The sequence below is a fragment of the Medicago truncatula genome, chromosome 8 (genome assembly GCF_003473485.1).
Source record: "Medicago truncatula cultivar Jemalong A17 chromosome 8, MtrunA17r5.0-ANR, whole genome shotgun sequence".
Taxonomy (NCBI): Eukaryota; Viridiplantae; Streptophyta; class Magnoliopsida; order Fabales; family Fabaceae; genus Medicago; species Medicago truncatula.
The window spans coordinates 47,161,729-47,181,508 of NC_053049.1; the positions used below are offsets into that span (position 1 = coordinate 47,161,729).

The following is a 19,780-nucleotide window of genomic DNA, read 5'->3' on the forward strand; positions in this document are numbered from 1 at the left end:
ATTATTTTAAAATGCTAGGAAGTAATAATAGGCACTGGCGCCTAATTATGTTACTTTTTCTACGCCGTTTTTAATGAATGCCCACATGTTTTATTTTATTTTTCCTTTAACAACCAAACTCAACTTTACATTACCCATTAAGGTGTACATGTTGGTCAAACTATTTCAATTATTTTAGAAGTTAAAGTTAAATCTACTTGAAACTTTTCACAAGGTTCCAACTAACTCATGTGCATCAATTAAGGTACAGGCTCTTAAACAAATACTGCTATTATGCTGTACAAACTACAGTCTACAAATCAAAGGAGACTAGAAAATAATAATGTGCCCCTGTCGTTGCAGTCAAATCTTTTGTGTCCCTTTCAATGGTAAACTATGCGCAAGAAACAGATTAATTGATAATGACACAAAAATGCTTATTTTATTCAAACATTAACTAGAAGTAACTCTAATCAAAATTATTAAACACACTTTACAATACTATCAAATGAGCAATCATGTCTTGACATAAAAAATTGGATACCATATACGTAACAGTGTATGAAATAGTAAGTTTAATATAGATATTGGTGTCAAAATTTGTGTACAAGAAGAATACTATGGACACCACTGCATGCATACAGGCCTCACCAGTCTATCTATTTATTTATTTTTTCTTTCTGCCGACTTGAAAAGCTACAAAGGCTAACAGGCTACTATAAGAAAGTCTATGATTCTTGAGTCCCCTGCACAGCACTATTGTCTATGATCATGTAGCATCCACAGCCTTCACCATTGTCTATACTATACTATACCATCCATTGTTTATTAATTTCTACCGACGTGAAAAGCAGCAAGAAAGCTATTGGTATATGTAGTATCTTTGATTTATATTGGAAAAGCTTAGCAGTAACATTAATGGTTACTTATGCACAACAGCTTATCACAGCTACTTTCTCTATAACAGAAAAGACAAATAATTACTTGTATTTTATAGTTTAAAATATATTACTAATAAACATGAAAATTGACTTAATTGCTTTAATACTGACTCAAACTTTCAATTAATCATCTAAATCTAATAAACACTGAACTCATTCAATAATTTAACTTCACAAATCTAAATCAACAGAAGTCGACATCTTGTGTGCTAAAAAAGTTAGCACAAAGCGTAGAATCAAAGGCATTAACATTACATAAACCAAAGAGAAAGTGACAAATGAGAAAACATGACACTTTTAAAAACCAATTGGCCCCATCAATCCATCACTCTGTGACTATCTGTCTGTCTTCCAGCAAGTGAGTGAACAACCTTTACTCAAACCCTTAAAAAAGAAACAAACTTTGCTAAAACAAAACAACCTTAGAATCATTCTGTATCTACATCCCAAAATGGAGAAGACCATGATTCTGTCTTTTCTCCACCTCCTTCTTCTCCTTCTCCCAAATCCAGCAAAAGCTGCCATTGGTATAGCCATTGGTGTTGGCATTGGCATTGGCATTGGCAATGGCAATGATGGTCCTAACATCCCAGGATCTTCAGGATCATCTGTGTCAAATCTAAACAATGCCTACAAAGCTCTTCAAGCTTGGAAATCTTCAATCACTGATGACCCTTTAAAGATTTTAGATACATGGGTTGGTCCTAATGTTTGTTCTTATAAAGGAATCTTTTGTGACACTACTAGTAATACTCCTTTTGTTGCAGGAATAGATCTCAACCATGCAAATCTCCAAGGAACACTTGTTAAAGAACTCTCTTTACTATCTGCTATAACACTTCTCCACCTCAACACTAATAAATTTTCAGGTACAGTTCCTGAAACATTCAAAGACTTCATATTTCTTCAAGAACTAGACCTTAGCAACAACCAACTTTCTGGTTCTTTTCCTATAGTTACTTTAGACATGCCAAGTTTAATTTACTTAGACCTTAGATTCAACAACTTCAAAGGGTCACTTCCAGAAGAGCTTTTCAACAAGAAACTTGATGCAATATTTCTCAACAACAATCAATTTAGTGGTGAAATACCTCAAAGCTTTGGTAACTCACCTGCATCAGTGATCAATTTAGCTAACAACATGTTGAGTGGAAACATTCCCACAAGCTTTGGTTTCATGAGTCCTAAACTAAAAGAGATTCTTTTTCTTAATAACCAGTTAACAGGTTGTATACCTCAAGGTGTTGGTATATTCACAGAAGTGCAAGTTCTTGATGTGAGTTTCAATTCACTTGTAGGTCATTTGCCAGATACAATATCATGTTTGCAAGATATTGAAGTTCTTAATTTGGCACATAACAATCTTTCTGGTGATATATCTGATGTGATATGTTCATTGAGAAGCTTGTTGAATCTAACTGTTACTTCTAATTTCTTTTCTGGGTTTAGTCAAGAATGTTCAAGGCTTTTCAATGTTGGTTTTGATTTTTCAGATAACTGCATTCCTGGTAGGAATATGCAGAAACCTCAACCTGAGTGTTCAGTGATCCCTGGTGGTAATTTGAATTGTCTTAGAATTCCTACCCCAAAACCTCTTATTTGTGGTACTTTGGCTGCAAGTACTTCTAAGTACACAAATATTCCTTCATCATCTCCATGATGATAGCTACTGTTTTATTTAGTGGTAGTAGTGACATTTTTATAGATTATATTAGTTAATGCTACCAATTTAATCCATATAGCCTGTTAAGTTTACTTTATTTTTTTAATTTTTGTTACACATATTATATTAGTGAGCTATACTTGGTTCACGGATATGATCTGCCTTGATTTTGTGGGCAGTAGAGTTGTGTGTTTTTTATGATGTATAATATTTGTGCCACGTGACATGCTTATTGATCTTGTTACTTTAATCTGTTCAAGTATGATGGGTTGTTTAGATTACACCTTCAGAATCAGATTCATTCCCCCCCATAGGATAAGTTCCTATTCGATTGCTTGTGACTTTTGAGTGGTAATACTTGATAACAATGTAAGTTGCCAAGTGTGTGTTTGCATTTGCAATGACAAAAATTAATTTTGAATGAATTGATTTGCAAACAAGATTGTTGTTAAATGATTAAGAAGAGAAAGGGAACAGATAGACAACAAGAGAAAAAGAACAAAGTGTCTGATTCAGAACACAATATCTTACATACACTTGTTGTCTTGAAGGTAAACGATACAATAGCTTTTTGTTTTCCACAAACTAACTACGTACCTCACACACCACAATTATAAACTGATCATCAATTACTGAAATAAAAATAGCAAATCAATGCTGGAGTCGAAATATGTTGGAGAGTCCAGCATCAACCAGGACCAATGTTTCAAGACCACAAGAGTGGGAGACTTCATATCTCCATCCAACATCTTATGACATTGGATATATAAATTATGTCTCTTATATATTCAAATTAAGTTGGTACATTGTCTTATGATACTAATCATACAAAGTTCCTAGTGTTTGGATCAATTATATGGGCAAGACCCTCATATTTTTAACCATCTCCATCTTTTTTATCACCAAAGTTTTGAGAATATAAATATTGGGTTAACACCTCAAATAACCCTTGTAATTTAGGTGAGATATGAAATAGCCCTATAAAAATAAAAACACAAATTTAACAGGGACAATTTTCATACTTCGCCTAAAGAATTTTTAACAGGATAATGATAAAATATGAAGAATCCAAAATTACAGGGGTGAAATTTGAATTTTTTATTTTTACAAGGGTTCTTTTTAGACCTTACCCAAATTTGAGGGGTTATTTGAGGTATTGACCCTAAATATAATAATGTGACATATGGTGGATCCAATTCACTTTAAAAACTTTCAAAATTATAGTAATGGAAAGAGAAAATATAGTCATAACTCCAATTATTGTATGTGATTAACTCATACTTGAGGGGGATATCATAGAGTTTAAGTTTGAGTGATTAATCCCACAATGACATTTGATACATAAAAGAGATGACACATAATGTTTTAAGGTTTTGAGTAGAGATGTGACGTCTCATTTTTTTGTGGTCGAGCTTTGGTTAGTTGTTGCTCTCGACGCTCTCTATGTCTTCCCAACAAAATCATTTGTAATCGAGACTCTCTAAACAAGTCAAAATCGATTTTATACCTCTAAAATCAACTTCCACTCCTCTAAGAATGAAACCGCACTTAAGTCACAGGAAAACCCAACATTGGGGATTGACTTTCCCTCATGCCAATTGAATCATATAATTGAGGTTAGGTAACTATAGTTTGTGATGAACTATGGAAACTAATCTTTTTAAGAGTATGCAAATAAGAATAAGGATAGGTCTGCACTTCAAATGATATGTCCTAATAGGTTTTTTTTTTTTTTTTTTTTTTTTTTTGCGGGTAAAAGTTTGTTAGATTTAAGATATATATAGTAGTACGTTTTTTCTTTAACATGAACAGTGACAGGTTAATACCGCTAAAACTTTTATTTAGACTAATACTTGAATGGTTAGTTGTTTGGGCTCCAGTGGCAAGGAGTTCCTTCCAAAAATGTATCTGGGAAATATCGGATTCGATTCCCAGGGGGAACAACGCTTGGCCAGTGCGCATGCCTCTACACACGAGCCGGATTAGTCGCCCACCTTTGGTGGGTCAGAAACCGGTGCGAAAGCAAAAAAAAAATATACTTGAATCCTCACTTTGCAGCAGGCATAGTGTTTCTATGAAAAAAAATATTGGAGTCTATTAGAACACACAACCAAGGAAACGGAATAGATGGAATTGATCTTCCTAAATAAAATTGGCATTTCCCTGTTGAATATAATTATACATTGATAATGGTTTGTGAACAATGTGTTTGAAATATCTGGTGGGCACTTCATAATCATAGATGTTATTTCAGTTGCAGAGGACACTGTTTCATTAACATTTAATAAGGAATTAAGTTATTACTCTCTATGAAGTGTGGTAGTATGAATAAAAAAATTCTTAGTTATTGTATCCTGCCGCTGCCGGTAGAAGGATTGATTTTGTTGCATTCCTCCAATGCTGACATCTCTCACTTAAGAAAATATATTCTAACCTGTTATTTGTTGTAGAATGAAATGGTCTGAAACCAATCAAACATGATAAACCTGCAGATGCACAAAACACAGCCAAAACCAAAACCAGATGCTTTAACAAAATCAGAAAGAAAAAAAAATTAAAAACATTAACGCAAAAAGAAAAAACAAAGACAAGAGAATAAGATGAACACAAATTTTTTATGTGGTTCAGCTTTAAAGACATACTCCACCGGACAGAGAGCAACAATGAATCCACTATGAGCATAAACAAACCAGTACAATAAAGTTTACATGGTCCCTTGCTTTCCATTGTTGAGAAACAGCCCAACAAAAATCTCTAAATCCCTTTCGACCCTCTATTTTCACTCTTCCTTTGATTTCTCAGTCTCTCTAATATTCTTTTGTCATGTAGAGAGTTTACATGAATTCCTCACTTCACACCTCAAAGTGTTTCCTAAGATTACTCCAAGATTATTCTCCAAAGTCTACCCACAGAGATGCCCTATGATTCTTACATGGACGCATGAATACAAGCAGCCGCTCATAACATAATTAGTGGCACCAACTATGGTTAGTAACTATGTAACAAAGTTGTAACTGAATTAATACCCTCTTCAGATGTTGCAGCACTTACGCTTGTACAAGTTTGTGAGACACTTCAACATTCTTGAGAAGTGTGAAAATGAACTAAACCATGAAAATTTACATACAGTTGTTTTGAAACTATTCCATGGATTCAATGGAAGCAACATAAAAAGTCACAGTCTAAACATTTGAAATAGGAAAGAAAAAAAAAAGACAATGAAATCATCAACATGATTTGCATTCAATCTTTCTGTACAGTTCAAATCTTCTATTCAAACTTGCATCGAACAACACCATGAATTGCAATCACTCCCCTAACTTTTAAGCTGTAGGCCAAACCCAACACCAAGTCTTTTCAAACTAGCAGTTTGTAAACATATGATATATGATCTTTTTTGTAACTGTGTGACTAAAAAACTTCAACAAACCATAGCAGCTAAAGCTTCAAGCACTCCAATCCCAAATTGAACCAAAAGAATGTTCACAATATGTACTTAGACAAAATCAGTGGTTAAAGAACAACCTCCAAGAATTGAAAATCAACCAAATTCATTTGATGGAAGTTATGAAAAAGAATAATATTGTTGATCAGGGCAAAGTTCCTTTCTAAGTTTATGCGAGAAAAATTTGCAAGCATCCATGCTAAGATCAATAGCAGCAGAGAGAGCAATGAAGAGAGCAGCATCAGGCATGCAAGTCACGTGCCGTACCCCCACTTGTACAACAGGTTTACTTACTTTTCCTTCACCACTCACAGTTGAACCCATCACAAACCCTTCACCCGGTAACCACTTTGAACCCAATATTGCAGAATCAATGCAGAATTTACCACCTTTTTTCACACTCACTGTGCCTTCAGCAATTGGTATTGCATTAACAGGTCCATTGTCAGAGAAAAGCTCTACCTTGTAGCCCAAGCCATCGATAGGACCTCTCTCTCGCCATGCCTCGAGATGACCCCATGATTTCCAGCTACAGCTACTCACAGTGGAGCCTCCGATTGAGCGGAGAATAACCCACGCGCCTGCGTTTGATCGTGACACCCGATCTGAGCTGGGGGATGGAACAAATGGTGTGATCATGGATGCTGCAGCAACGGGCGAGCCTGATAGATCGTGAATTACTATCATCCAACCCTTTCTCTCATTCCCTTGTCCGCTGTTCTCTTTCACCTCTCAATGGTCTTCTCCATCTGCTTGAATTATTGTTTGTAGAATCCGACGAAAGAGGCCTGAATTTTCAAGTTGGTTAATAAAATATAAAAAAACATTTAATTGATTGAAGTAACAAGCATGATCTTCTATAGATAGCTTATTAAGTAACAAGCATGATATTCTATAGATAGCTTATTATAAGCTTTGGTTGTAGAAACAACTTACACATAAGTATAGAAGTGTTTTTGAGTAAGTGTTTTATTAAGCTATGTATCCAAATGCCTCTCGAGTGTAACAACATAATGAAATTGTTAAACTGTGACAGGAGAATCAGACTCTTGTATTTTCGGTGTGCCAGAGTATCACCAAAGTTGAATAACAAATTTTCAACCGAGTGATTCTATGATGGTAATCCGCAGGATAATCAAACTCTACTGTGCGGCTACATGCTGTCAACGGAATCCCAGGTAAAAAGAGAAAGGCAAGGGACATGTTTTAATTAGCAATAGTAAAAGGGAAAAAAAACTGAAAAGGTAAATTTGAGTAATGGATTCTTGAATTACAAGAAACAACCTAAGCAAGTAATTAAGAAAAAGAAAGGCAATTAAAAATAAGAGATATCAGTGTTCCAAATGAAGGAGGCAGTAAATCGTCTCACCTAAGATTGTCTTTTTCTTTAATCATTAGTTAATAACGTTGTACTTACAACAACCAATACAATTATTAAACTTTTGAAAAGATTAAAATTAAAAAACTTAAAATTTGAATTATGAAAACTTTGAAACAGCTAGTGGTGGTATACATATACGTGTGATTTTGTTTATACTAAAAACCAAAAAAAAAAAAAAATCCACTTGTTTTTATTTTATTTTTGTTGTGTATGCCTTCAAAATTTAGTTTGGTGAAAGTGAAGAATCGTGACACGATTTCGCAATGCCGTGAGCATGTTTTGCAGGGTGTCCAATCGTGACACGATTTTGGAAAAACGTGACACGATTTTCGACTTGTTGGGCAAGTTTTCAGGATAAGGTTGATCGTACCTTGGATCGTACGCACCAAACGTGTCACGATTTGGGAAAACGTGACACGATTTTGACAGCTGAAGACTGTTATATAAGTGTTCTTTGCAGATTTTGAATGAGAGGTTGAAGAGAGAGAAACTTGGGAAATCAAAGGAGGTAACTTTAGGGTTGAGGGTCTTTGATTAGAGTTCTCTTGGGTTGGGAAACATTGTAAACACCTTGGGTGAGTGAAAATCATTGAGTGTCTTGTTCATTGGTGAGATTGGGAAAATGGGTAGAAATTAGGGTTGTTCTTTGTGAACTTGTTGAAACTAATTTCTTGTAATTCATTTGTATCTCTTTGTAAGAACTCATTGATAGTGGATTTGAGAGATCAATCTCTCCTCCAGATTAGGTCAAGTTGGACCGAACTGGGTCAACAATCTTTGGTGTGTTTGTTCCTCTCTTCTCTCCCTTTATCTTTTGCTTGTGGTTTTGAGCTTTTCACTTTGGTTACTAGATTAGATCTAGGTGGTGTTGTTATTGTTGTTGCTTGTGTTTACTTTGAAATTGGTTACTACTTTCCTTTGCTCCACACATCATTTTTTGTATTGGTGTGAGTTTTGAGTCCAAATTCATAACAATTTTCATACATTTACTTGTAGATATTTTTATTTGCAAAGTATATTGGTAGATATTAGCAACAATAAAGTGTCATTGTCAATCAAATTTTCCATTCCAAAATTCGCCCACACCATAGAAGAAGAAAAAAATGTACGAAAATGAAATATTGGTGGTGTGTGGTCAGTGCCAGTTTTCATGGTTCATTCATTCAATTGAACAGAAAAAGGAAAGAAAACAACAGAAAGTGATGATGTCTGCCAACGAGGAAAGAAACATGAAAATGAAATAATTTAGTTGAAGGAGGACCTCCCACCCACCAATAATTTTGCAAAATATCCAAACACAAATACAGTAGATACTTTCATTTCATGCAGTCATGGTATTTTAATCAGATGGTATATAATCTTTAGATTTTAATTTTAAAATACCGAACTAAACTTGTTTAAGCAAATTAAAATGAAAGAATGACTTACTGGGAATGGGGTTTGTAATTGCGATCGACACTGAACTTGCAGCTAAAAATCGGTTGTTTGATATTCTCCTGAATCTGGAAAATAACAGGACTACATTCCGGTTCGCCACCAAAGTGAAACACAAATCGCGAATCCGGTTCAGACCGGACCATAACGTGTAGCAAATGTGAAGGTTTATCATCCATTTCATGGTTCAGTTTGAACCAGCCATTGTGGAAAGTATTGGGGGAAGAGAATGAGGTAGGTAATTGAATGGGAAGAAGGACACGACCGAGTAGCTTGGCATTGCGGACGCCACAGTTGCGGCCAATTGGGCCGTTGTAAACAAAGATGGAGAGAGTGAGGAGTTTGCCGGAGAGACGATGGAGAGCAGCATAGTCAAGGTGGAAAGCGGGGGCGGAGGTTGTTGAATGAGGAGAGGGGAGGAGGTGGAGGAGAGTGGAAGGAGGGCAGTGTGGGAAGGGAAAGAATGGATGTGGATTTTGCAGAAGCATGGAGTGGTGGAGGGGTGAACGTTGGAAAGTGTGAGTGGTTTAGTTGGAGAGGAAAGTAGTTTGAGAGTGAGGGATTCTACTACGAGACGAACAAAGGGGCATGGATCCATTGTAGAACAACTAGTAGAGTAGGAATGTTCAATTCAATTTCAGCTTAAGAAACACTTCTATTCTAAGTTCTCACTCTTTACGCATCTTTTTTATTTGGATGCTTTCCCGGGATAATGATTAAAAAGATGATGCATGTTGCCGTTTTGTTTATAGAAATTATTAAATTTTAAATGGTTGGTTAAATAAATAGTCCTTTTAAATTTTTTTAGTTTTATTTTCAATCCTTCAAAAATTTATTATTTTAAATTCTCGTACGATGACTATCTTTAACCTCGTGACAATGATGTGATACTGACGTAGTTAATTTCAGGTTGCCACCTTTTATTGGCTATTTAGCTATTGTTAAAGCATTGTTATCCCCGTGTAATTTCTAGCTTTCTTCTTCAACATCATCGCAACCTCTGCCGCCACCAAATTTCCTCATCTCTCACCTCATGCTTGGAACACTTTCAAATTCTAAAATTGTTGATTCAATTCCCTCCAATCTTGTCCACATTGTTACTTGTTACTAGAATGGAATTGGAATATCTTTGTGTTCTCTTGGATAAAATCCTCTGTGGTTATAAAAAAATATACACATGCTTTGTTATAGAGATGAAATTTGAATTATTATTATTTTATGATATTATATTATCTATATACGTTGCTTTGATATTAAATAAACTTTGCAAGTTTACAATCTGAATTTGAATTTGAGTTTAACCAAACTCTTGAGTTTGACAACATTGGTTTGCATGAATTTTTGTTGTGACACTTTCATTAATTAAAATGAGTGTCTATTTTCTTACACTATGTTTGGTAGAGGAGAAAAAGGGGAGAGAGAGGTTGAAGAGAAATCCAACACTTCTCTTATTTGATAGAGGTGAGAAATAGAGAAGAGAGAGGCTGAATATGTGGGCCCCCACACTTTTTTAGAGTCTTCTCACTTGAGGGAAGGAAGAAACACGAGAGATGCTACTTATTAATATTTTTCCAATTCTATCCTCCCACTATGTCATAAAAGACAAAAAAAAAAAACATGAATGAAAATGGTCTTGTTCGTTATGCCCTAGTCGCTATTATTTCTTTTCTCTCCATATAGCATACTGCTTAGACTGTGTATAATAAAGAAAGGTTCTGGGGTGGCAATAATAGTATTTGTTATTGAATATTTAATTAATACCGAAAAACCAAATGTTTTTTTATTATAGATATTTAATTAATACTGAAAAATCAAATGTTTTTTTTATTATCGATATCTATGTTGATCTAATATAAAAATAATAGTATTTTTTTTAGTGGAAATGATAGTTAGTTGATAGATTTAATTAAATTGGTTAATAAATTAATTTAATTTGTAAAAAAATTAATTAATCATAAATTATATGTTGTTTTTATTGAAGGATATTTTTATCTTTTCAAAAAATAGTAGCATCTCTTTCTCTTCTATTTCTCTCTTCAACAAAACAACCCATCAGTTCTACTTTATTTCTTGTTGAAGTATAATTCATATTCTAATGTTAGTTAGTAACTAACTAGTTAGTTAGTTTGTTAGTGGCTTGTATTGCAAGTTACTCAACTTAGCCTATAAGTACTTATCTTTTGTATTCAGTTGATATAGATTGTATAGCACACATCTCATATCTCTCATATTCAATGATAGAAGAGTTTTATCATTCTTTTGTAGTTTCCTCTCTAAATGTGAGTGTGTAGAGATCATTCTAATATTTCTCTCAATTATGTATGTGCATGTTCTATCAGTGGCATCAGAGCCTCTGGTTCATGATCCATGTGGTTTTAGGCATAGCTTCCGCAAAGAGAATGCAATTCATTATCAACTAAGCAACAAGGCAGAGGTGGTAATGGTTTATGCATATGTTATTAGCACTTGGTTATTGATACATGTGGTGTCAATAATGGCTTTTGAAAAGGAGTTTTCTCAAGTCAAGAAATGGGAGAAGTGGGTAGTGAGGATACAAGAAATCTTTGGTTTGCAGAGATTGCTAGAAAAGATCCAAAGTGGTATTCAAAAAGAGGAAGAGAAGGCTTCCTGCGAGAAATCCATGAAAGGAGATAAAAAGGCTCTTTTCAAGATCCATGAGAGTGTGGATAAAGCGAATTCAGAAGAAAGAGATAATAAGGCTCTGTTCTTGGTCCATAAAAGTATGGATAAAGTGAATTCAGATTGAATTTCTTCTACCAAAAGTGTAGATTTCTTCTACCCAAAGTGCAAATAAGGCGTGGAAAGCTCAAAGAGGAGTTGTTTCAAGCAAAGCTCTACAAGGAGCTGAAGAAGAAAGAAGTGATCAGGAGAGAAACATGGAGATGGAGGGGAAACATAATGAAAATCACGAAACTGGTTCAGAAACTGAAGAAGAAGAAGAAGAACAAGGTTACAACGTTTATTCTTGTTCATATTTAATTTTAAGTATTGTTCAGTTTTATGAAGAATTGCAAGGAGGTTGCAATGTTTAACGACGAATTCATGTTATGATGTTTCGTTGTTATTCACTTGAGAATTCAGTCTTGGTTGTGAGGTTTATGCCGGAGAGGTAAAGAATCCAAGAAAGAGGGGTTCTATCACTATCAAGAGAGTTAGATCGAATTATGCATCAAAAATGGATATGGGTGCTGTTGTTTCAAGTGATAAAGGTGATTGTGTGATTAAGACGTTCATGTGGATTACACGATCAGCTATGAAAGCGTTTGTTCAGTCATATGAGGAAAAAGTGACTGAGTTAGCACAAGAAGGTGTTGAATTTATGCGTGGAATTGTTGACATATTCAGGTTATCAAAGTTTGTTCAAGTTGCTTGTTTCATTGAAGTATTCAGTTTGAAATACAAGATTTTCTATGTGATGAAACATGGAATTGTTGCATAAAATTCAGGTTCTGTTCATGACAGAAGGTTAATGGAAATTCTGGGTAAGTTCAGAATGTTAGTGAAGTTCAGAATGTTAATCAGAATGGTGGTGGTTGTCAGAGTGTTCAGATGACATTGAAGCTGATATTTAGCCGATAAAGGATCAACTTGTAAGCATCATGACAAACCAATTCTAGTGAAGAAATGTTCATTGATTTGAGAACATTCTGAAGTGCAAAAATTGTGCAGGTGAAACATTCTGAAGTTTTAGAAATGCAGAAAGGATTGGAGCAGAAAGTTCAGTTTTCTACAATAGTTAGAAGCAAGAGATGCTGATTCACAATCATTATCAGAAGCACAAGTAGATTATGAAGAATCTAGCTAGTAGCAGTATGAATGATGTAGCAAGGCTTAAGAAGAAAAAGCCTCGTGATTTTAGTTTGTTCCAATTTAAGATGTTAGTAGAATCTGAATTAAGGGGGTGTGTTGAAGTATAATTCATATTCTAATGTTAGTTAGTTATGGATAGATCCAACTATGCTTGTTGGTTAGTTAGTAACTAACTAGTTAGTTAGTTTGTTAGTGGCTTGTAGTGCAAGTTACTCAACTTAGCCTATAAGTACTTAGCTTTTGTATTCAGTTGATATAGATTGTATAGCACACATCTCATATCTCTCATATTCAATAATAGAAGAGTTTTATCATTCTTTTGTAGTTTCCTCTATAAGTGTGAGTGTGTAGAGATCATTCTAATATTTCTCTCAATTATGTATGTGCATGTTCTATCAGTTCTCATCTATTTCTCTCTTCTCATACTCTATCTCACCTATGTCTCTCTTCTCACTTTCTTCTTACAACCAAACACACCCTTAATGTCTCTGTCTTTTTTGTGGGCACCAGTTGAGGGTGACCATAGCTCTTTTACAGACAAGTGGAGCTCTCTACTACCTGCGTATATCATCGGTGCATGGGAGGCAAGCGTGTTGGTGCGCCATCCCATTATCTATGGGTTGTTTCTGCGGCCCCATCTTTTTAATGTGTTTTGATGTTTGTTTCTTTTCTACGCCACCAAAAATATGAGCACGGATTTGCTCTTTGGTTACTATCCTTTTACAATAGAGATAAATATAAGTGATCGATTGGTAGGATTTATTTTAATACATGGACTCCACTAACTAGTCATATTAAATAGGATAAATTTGGATTCAAAAATTATTCTTAAAAATTGTTATTGAGTCTAATACAATCTCATAAAATCGATTTATAAGGTAAAAATTGTCTCGACTTATAAACACATTCTTATACCATATCTCATTTGATGTGAGACTCTTTAATACACTCATTTATGATGTGAGACACTAGAGTTGCTTAACACCTTGTAAGATCTAAAAATTAAAATGAAATGTGAAATAAGGTATAAGGTATTTTTAAAGATGAATGCTAGCAACACACACTTTCCAACGCACTCTCTTTGATTGATTAAAATTCACATGGCCCCACCAAATCATGTGGGTCATGTACAAAATTAGCAGGTCCCATATGAATTTTAACCAATCAAAAAGAGTGTATTGAAAAGTATACGTTAAAATATGTATTGTAAGCATTTCTATTTTATACATTATCATGGTTTTTATACGATTAATTCATGATATTACTTGGGCATATAGATTCATACCGCCATAAAATATTATTGAAGAGGATTTACAGCAACACTTTTTTTTGACCAATTTATAGAAACACATACACTTTTTCAATTGGTTAAAATCCAAATGGAATATCTTAAATCATTTAGGACTCACATAAATTATAGCAATACTTTTTTTTACACAACTTATAAAAATACTTTGTTCCTAACCCAAAAAAAACTTTGTTTTACACACTTTCTTCAATTGGTTGAGATTCAAATGAAATATGTTAAATCATTTAGGACTCGCATAAATTATAGCAATACGTTTTTTTTTTGACACAATTTATAGAAATAATTTGTTTTACACACTTTTTTCAATTGGTTGAAATTTAAATAAAATCCGTTAATTCATGTTGGACTCAGATAAATCCAATGAAATTCAAGAACTTTAACTAATAAAAGAATGTGTTAGAGAACGTGTTGTCAGTGTAATTCATCTCTTGAATCTAAGAACATTGGCAAATAACATAAGAAGTTGAAACAATCACATAGATGAAGAAATGCCTATATATTAATGCAATCATCAAAGTTTAACAGTTGGGAGTGGTGGAGGAATGCGGTAGAAGACTCTTTATAAATGGTTGAATGGAGCAAAAAAATGATAAATCAAATGGTGGAGGAATGTGTCACCTGAGAAGGGTACAATGGTAATTCAAAAACAAAAATTCAAAAGAGGGTGCGGGAGTAAATATGGGAAGTGTGAATAGGAAGTTTGCTAATCAGCAAGAAAATCCCATCACTTAGCCCACATGAAGTTTGGATAATTTACGGGCTTTGGTAGGCACGTGCGAGGCAGAAGCTTTTGGGTCTTTTGGGAGAGAGACGATTTCAGAAGGGAAAATCAGAATTCAGAAGTCTCAACTACCAAATCAGGGTTTCGTTTCAGCTATCTTCATCATCGCTCCACAATGTCTTCTCCCGGCGAGTAAGTCTCTCAATCACGCTCTTCTTTTTCAAATTCATCGGTAATTTAAGTAGAAGATTATGAATCCATTGTATTATCATAATCCTGAATTACGTTTTCTCTCTCACATTGTATCCAATTTTGTTTTCCTCCTTAAGCTATATCATTTGAGTTAATTTAGATGTTTGTGTATAACTGCTTTTTTCTATTTTCTAAGCCTTATTTTCGATCCTTCCAACTTTAGTATCATCAGCAGAAATCATACTTCTATGCTATGTTTGGATAATCAGCTTAATTTGCAGCTTATAGCTTAATCGCTTACGTATAACCTATTTCCATAACAGAAGATGAAATAAAATAGAATAAATAGTTTTTCGCATAAGTTATAAGCTGTTTTCATAAGGTAACGTAGATAACTTGTGTAAATTAGCTGAAAACAGCCTGTAAACATGACATAAGCTGTTTTCACAAGCTTTCCAGAAAGGCTCACAAGTGCTTATGCCAGTTGATAAGCTCAAACAAGTCAATCCAAACAGGCTCTATGTTTACATGTTCCGTTATAATCCACCTCTATAACCAATATCATGTATATATATGTAATTTTGTTAAAGGCAAGTGTTATAGCTGTTAATGTATATAAAAATTGTCTTGTTTCAGGTTTTATAAATCTCTTCCACCTATAAGCAAGGCTTATGGCACAGCTTGCCTGGTGGCTACCGCAGTTTACCAACTTGGATTATATAATCCAGTTCACATTGCACTATTGTACGAACGAGTTTTCTTTCGTTTTCAGGTTAGAATTCCATGAGATCATTGGTATTAGTGACTAAGAAAGAGGAATGTGATGTCAATGCTTTTGTAAAGTGTTGAATTCATTCTAAAGCTTCTATTTTTTGAATCCCTATGTGCATGCCTTTGGCGGTGCGAATTTTTTTTATGTCTAGAACAGATAGATGATATTTTTTGTATTCATTATTAGTCAAATACTAGAAACATTGCATCGTTTTACTTGCTTTCACGTCCGAATTGTTTGTAACATAACTGTATCTGCAGTTGCCAACCAGATTATTCTATATTTGTGTGGTTCTTTGTAATTGCATATCAATATCACGTGCTTCTGCATAAACAAGTTCTTCTGATGTCACCAATTCATTTTATGCTGTTTACATTTTCTCTTCTGATGTCAGCAATTCATTTTATGCTGTTTACATTTGCTTTGTGCGTGTCTGTTAATTGTTTGGGGTCCGTAGAAATGCTATGTGCTTCTTTGTAGTCTGCCACTCTGCTGTAGAAAATTTATCTCTAATCTTTAGCATCTCCTAGCTCCTCACTGCTTTGTTAATTACCAATTTACTGATAGACACTTTGCTATTTATCATCTGATACATATGGAGAAAGAGGTGAGGTGTCAGGGATTTAGGGTTTTCATTAGATTGCAGGAGGTTAATCCTTTGGCAGAACATAGATTGTAAATATGGACATGGAAAATGTATTAATGTAAATTGTATGGGGATATATTTTGGTTGATAAGTAGTCAACTGAAGTTTAACTTGCGGCTGACAACCTTGTGTGATGATTTTAATGTTTTTTCGTTTCCATTCAAACTGTTTAATACATCTTATGCAACATCACACCATCTGTAGGTTTGGAGGCTATTCACAAACTTCTTTTTCCTCGGACCATTCTCCATCAATTTCGGTATCCGTCTTTTAATGATGTAAGTTATTAATAGATAACGTGCAATTTCCACTTTTACTTAACTTGAACTAATTCCCCATCCCATAATTACATGACAGAGTAAGGTATGGTGTCCAACTTGAGAAGGGACCATTCGACAGACGGACTGCTGATTTCTTGTGGATGATGATATTTGGAGCTTTTGCACTATTGGTATCTAAGATCATCCACATATCTTTTCATCTTATGATTATTTATGTGATATTTTTTCCTTCAAAACGCTGGAAGTTTAATTCTTGAGTGTCTATTCTCATGGCTCTAGTTTATGACAATTGACAAAGAAAAGACAGCACACCTCTTGTTAGATAAAAAAAGAAGATGAAAAACCATATTTGATCTACTTTTATGTTTTTACATGTCTACTTGTGGAAGATGCTCCATGTCTATTTAAGAATACTATATATACGTAGTGACGTAGTTATGCATTTTAAGTGATTGGTTTATACAAGTTAGCAATTAGTAGGAAATTTTTTATTGCGGAGGTTCACGGATGATGATGGCTGCGAGGATGATAAATAAACTATGCATGATGAGGTTTCATTAAGTCAGTAATGACTGATTGATTATAAGAAATGGCCAGTGGTAAGAGGGAGACTAAGGAAGATAAAAGACGTCTAGAGCCTGTTTGGATTGGCTTATTTAAGCTTATCTACTAGCATAAGATTTGTGAGACTGTTTTGGAGATCTTATGAAAACAGCTTACAACAATTTTAATAAGCTTTTTTCAACTTATTTTCATAAGTTCTCCAATATAGTTTATAATTTTTTTTATAGTATATACAAAAGAAGTTTAATATTATTTTATCTTTTGTCATTAAAATAGCTTATGCATAAGTACTTGTGCTATAAGCTACAAGTAAGGTGTTTATCCAAACCGGCCCTAGGTGATGTCAATGAAAGCTCAAATTTTCTATTAACTTTGCTGATTAGAAAAAAAAAGGCAAGCACAATGTTTTACCGAACGGGCAAGACCTTCGGGTCATGGTCAACTACTTCAAGCTACTTGAACCGAGACAAAACCTGGTCGAACTGGTCAAATAACCTAACCGTAACACTGTTGGTTCACAACCGATTGAACCATATAGTTTGGTTTTTGAAACATCAATTAAGGAAGTTCCGAAAATACTGTCAAAAAAGTTGATTTTAGTGAAACAACCATTCCCGCTCCTGGTTGATTTCTTGACGGACTCATTTTTTACTTGGGGCGCTAATGTCGTTTCTTTCTTTTTAATCTAGGTTTTGTCTGCAATCCCCTTTTTTTGGACCCCATTTTTGGCAATATCACTTGTTTTTATGCTCCTTTATGTATGGAGTAGAGAATTTCCAAACGCTCAAATCAACTTATATGGACTTGTTGCACTGAAGGTATGTTTCAATATTGTTGTTTTTATGCATATGTTACAACTTATACGAGCTGGATGAAGCATATATTCATCGGCTATAGGAAATTAGGAACTAATTGTTAATTTTTTTCTTCAGGCCTTCTATCTTCCGTGGGCGATGCTTGCTTTGGATGTCATTTTTGGTTCAGCTCTAATGCCTGATCTGTTAGGTATCATTGCAGGACATCTGTACTACTTCTTGACAGTGTTGCATCCACTAGCTGGTGGAAAAAACATTTTGAAGACTCCAATGTGGGTGTATCCTTTTTGTCGTTTGTTGCATAAGGCGTTAAGCATATGTTGCTGTCATTTAAAACCTTTTCTACTTTGTACAATTATGAAGCCTTAATTATTTTTTGGGGAAGTGGGATGGGGTGTTCTAATATTATAGACATGATCATGATTCATGAAGTTGACTCAACCATAAAGTACCTTGTCCCCATTTATATTTTTTTTAGTGAGAAATAGTGGAAATGTTGCAGTAAAATTCCACTCTAAAATTCTTCCATCCAAATATGCCAATAGCTGTTTCTCACATTGGCTTTGCAGCATGTCTTTGGTGAATGATTTCTAACTTCTTACAGTACAAAATTTGACCAAAAGCTGGCAGCTAGTTTTGTTGTGTTCTTAACTGTTATTTTCCAGACATAAATTGGTTGCAAGATGGAGAATTGGAGCCCCACCAATTACACGTGGCCAGCCTGTTAATAACGTTCAACAAGAAAGCAGTTCAGGAGTTTTCAGGGGAAGATCCTATCGACTTAATGGGTAGATGCAATAATGAAAGGGGGTGAATTTTCCTAACCAGTTGTTTCATCTTCCCTTATATAGATTAGTGACCTGACACCAGACATATTGAGCCAAACATCTCTTGTGAATTTGAATGAGAACACTGTATGAACCTTGACAGTTCATTTAAATGCATACTTTCTTTTGAGGAGCCTTATAAATTGAATAGTTTTCTTGGGAGATTTACTTGTAAGAAAGACTGGGATTAAACTTGTGAATTAAATTAGTTGTCAAATGTTAATCTTGGATTCATCTTGCATTTGTTTTTTACAAGATTTGTACACTTCTGTATTTGGTATGAAAGGCAGTTCGGTAATTAGAATACATGCTCTGATGCTCGCTTTTTTCTCCATGCTTGCATTTGTTATCGAGACACTGGATATGTGTATCTCTATCACCTTCTTAATTTTAATCTTATACAATTTACACACATCTTGAAATACACATAAAAACCAAAATACATGTATTTGACATCAAAATTTTCATGTCAAAATATCATTTTTTTCCCCCCTATTTGAAGAGGATTTGCATACAGTTGTTTAGCTACAATTACAATCCAATCTAATTTTTTTAGGCGCAAAAACTTTAAATTTTTCTGTGGTTATGGATTATATTTTCTTGTTGGTCAATATGGATTACATATTTAGGGTCCGTTTGGTTCAACGAAGGGGAGGGAAGGGGAGGGGTTCTAATGGAGGGGAGGGAAAGGGAGGGAAGGGAAGGGGAGATATTTCAATTAAATATATGTTTGGTTCAAATGATAGGAGGGGAAAGGGAGGGGAGGGATTTTATGTTTGGTTCACAAGGGGAGGGGAGGAATTTTAAAACTAAATTACTTTTTTATCCCTCTAATATTAAAATAGCATAACGATTTTTAAATTATTCACTTCATAAAAAATTAAACATGACAACTTAGTAACCGTAAACGCCATAAATAATAATACACAAAACTTCTGACAAGATATTGGGTATTCATAAATATTAGAGTACTGATTTA

The 19,780-nt window shown here is 34.3% G+C and overlaps 2 protein-coding genes and 1 pseudogene across 2 annotated transcripts; 2 read left to right on the forward strand and 1 right to left on the reverse strand.

The window, feature by feature from the left end:
- Positions 1 to 1,111: 1,111 nt before the first annotated feature.
- LOC11407571 (leucine-rich repeat extensin-like protein 4) lies at positions 1,112 to 3,004 on the forward strand. Its single transcript, XM_003630641.4, has one exon. The coding sequence runs from the start codon at positions 1,372 to 1,374 to the stop codon at positions 2,578 to 2,580; it is 1,209 nt and encodes a 402-aa protein (XP_003630689.1). The 5' UTR covers positions 1,112 to 1,371; the 3' UTR covers positions 2,581 to 3,004.
- Positions 3,005 to 4,997: 1,993 nt separating this feature from the next.
- LOC11407572 (uncharacterized) lies at positions 4,998 to 9,514 on the reverse strand (annotated as a pseudogene).
- A 5,226-nt stretch (positions 9,515 to 14,740) lies between these two features.
- Positions 14,741 to 19,107, forward strand: LOC11412878 (derlin-1). Its single transcript, XM_003630645.4, has 7 exons — positions 14,741 to 14,896; positions 15,533 to 15,668; positions 16,519 to 16,592; positions 16,672 to 16,765; positions 17,849 to 17,977; positions 18,092 to 18,252; positions 18,640 to 19,107. Exons 1-7 carry the CDS (start codon positions 14,880 to 14,882, stop codon positions 18,764 to 18,766), a joined length of 738 nt encoding a protein of 245 aa, XP_003630693.1. The 5' UTR covers positions 14,741 to 14,879; the 3' UTR covers positions 18,767 to 19,107.
- The last annotated feature ends 673 nt before the right edge of the window (positions 19,108 to 19,780 follow it).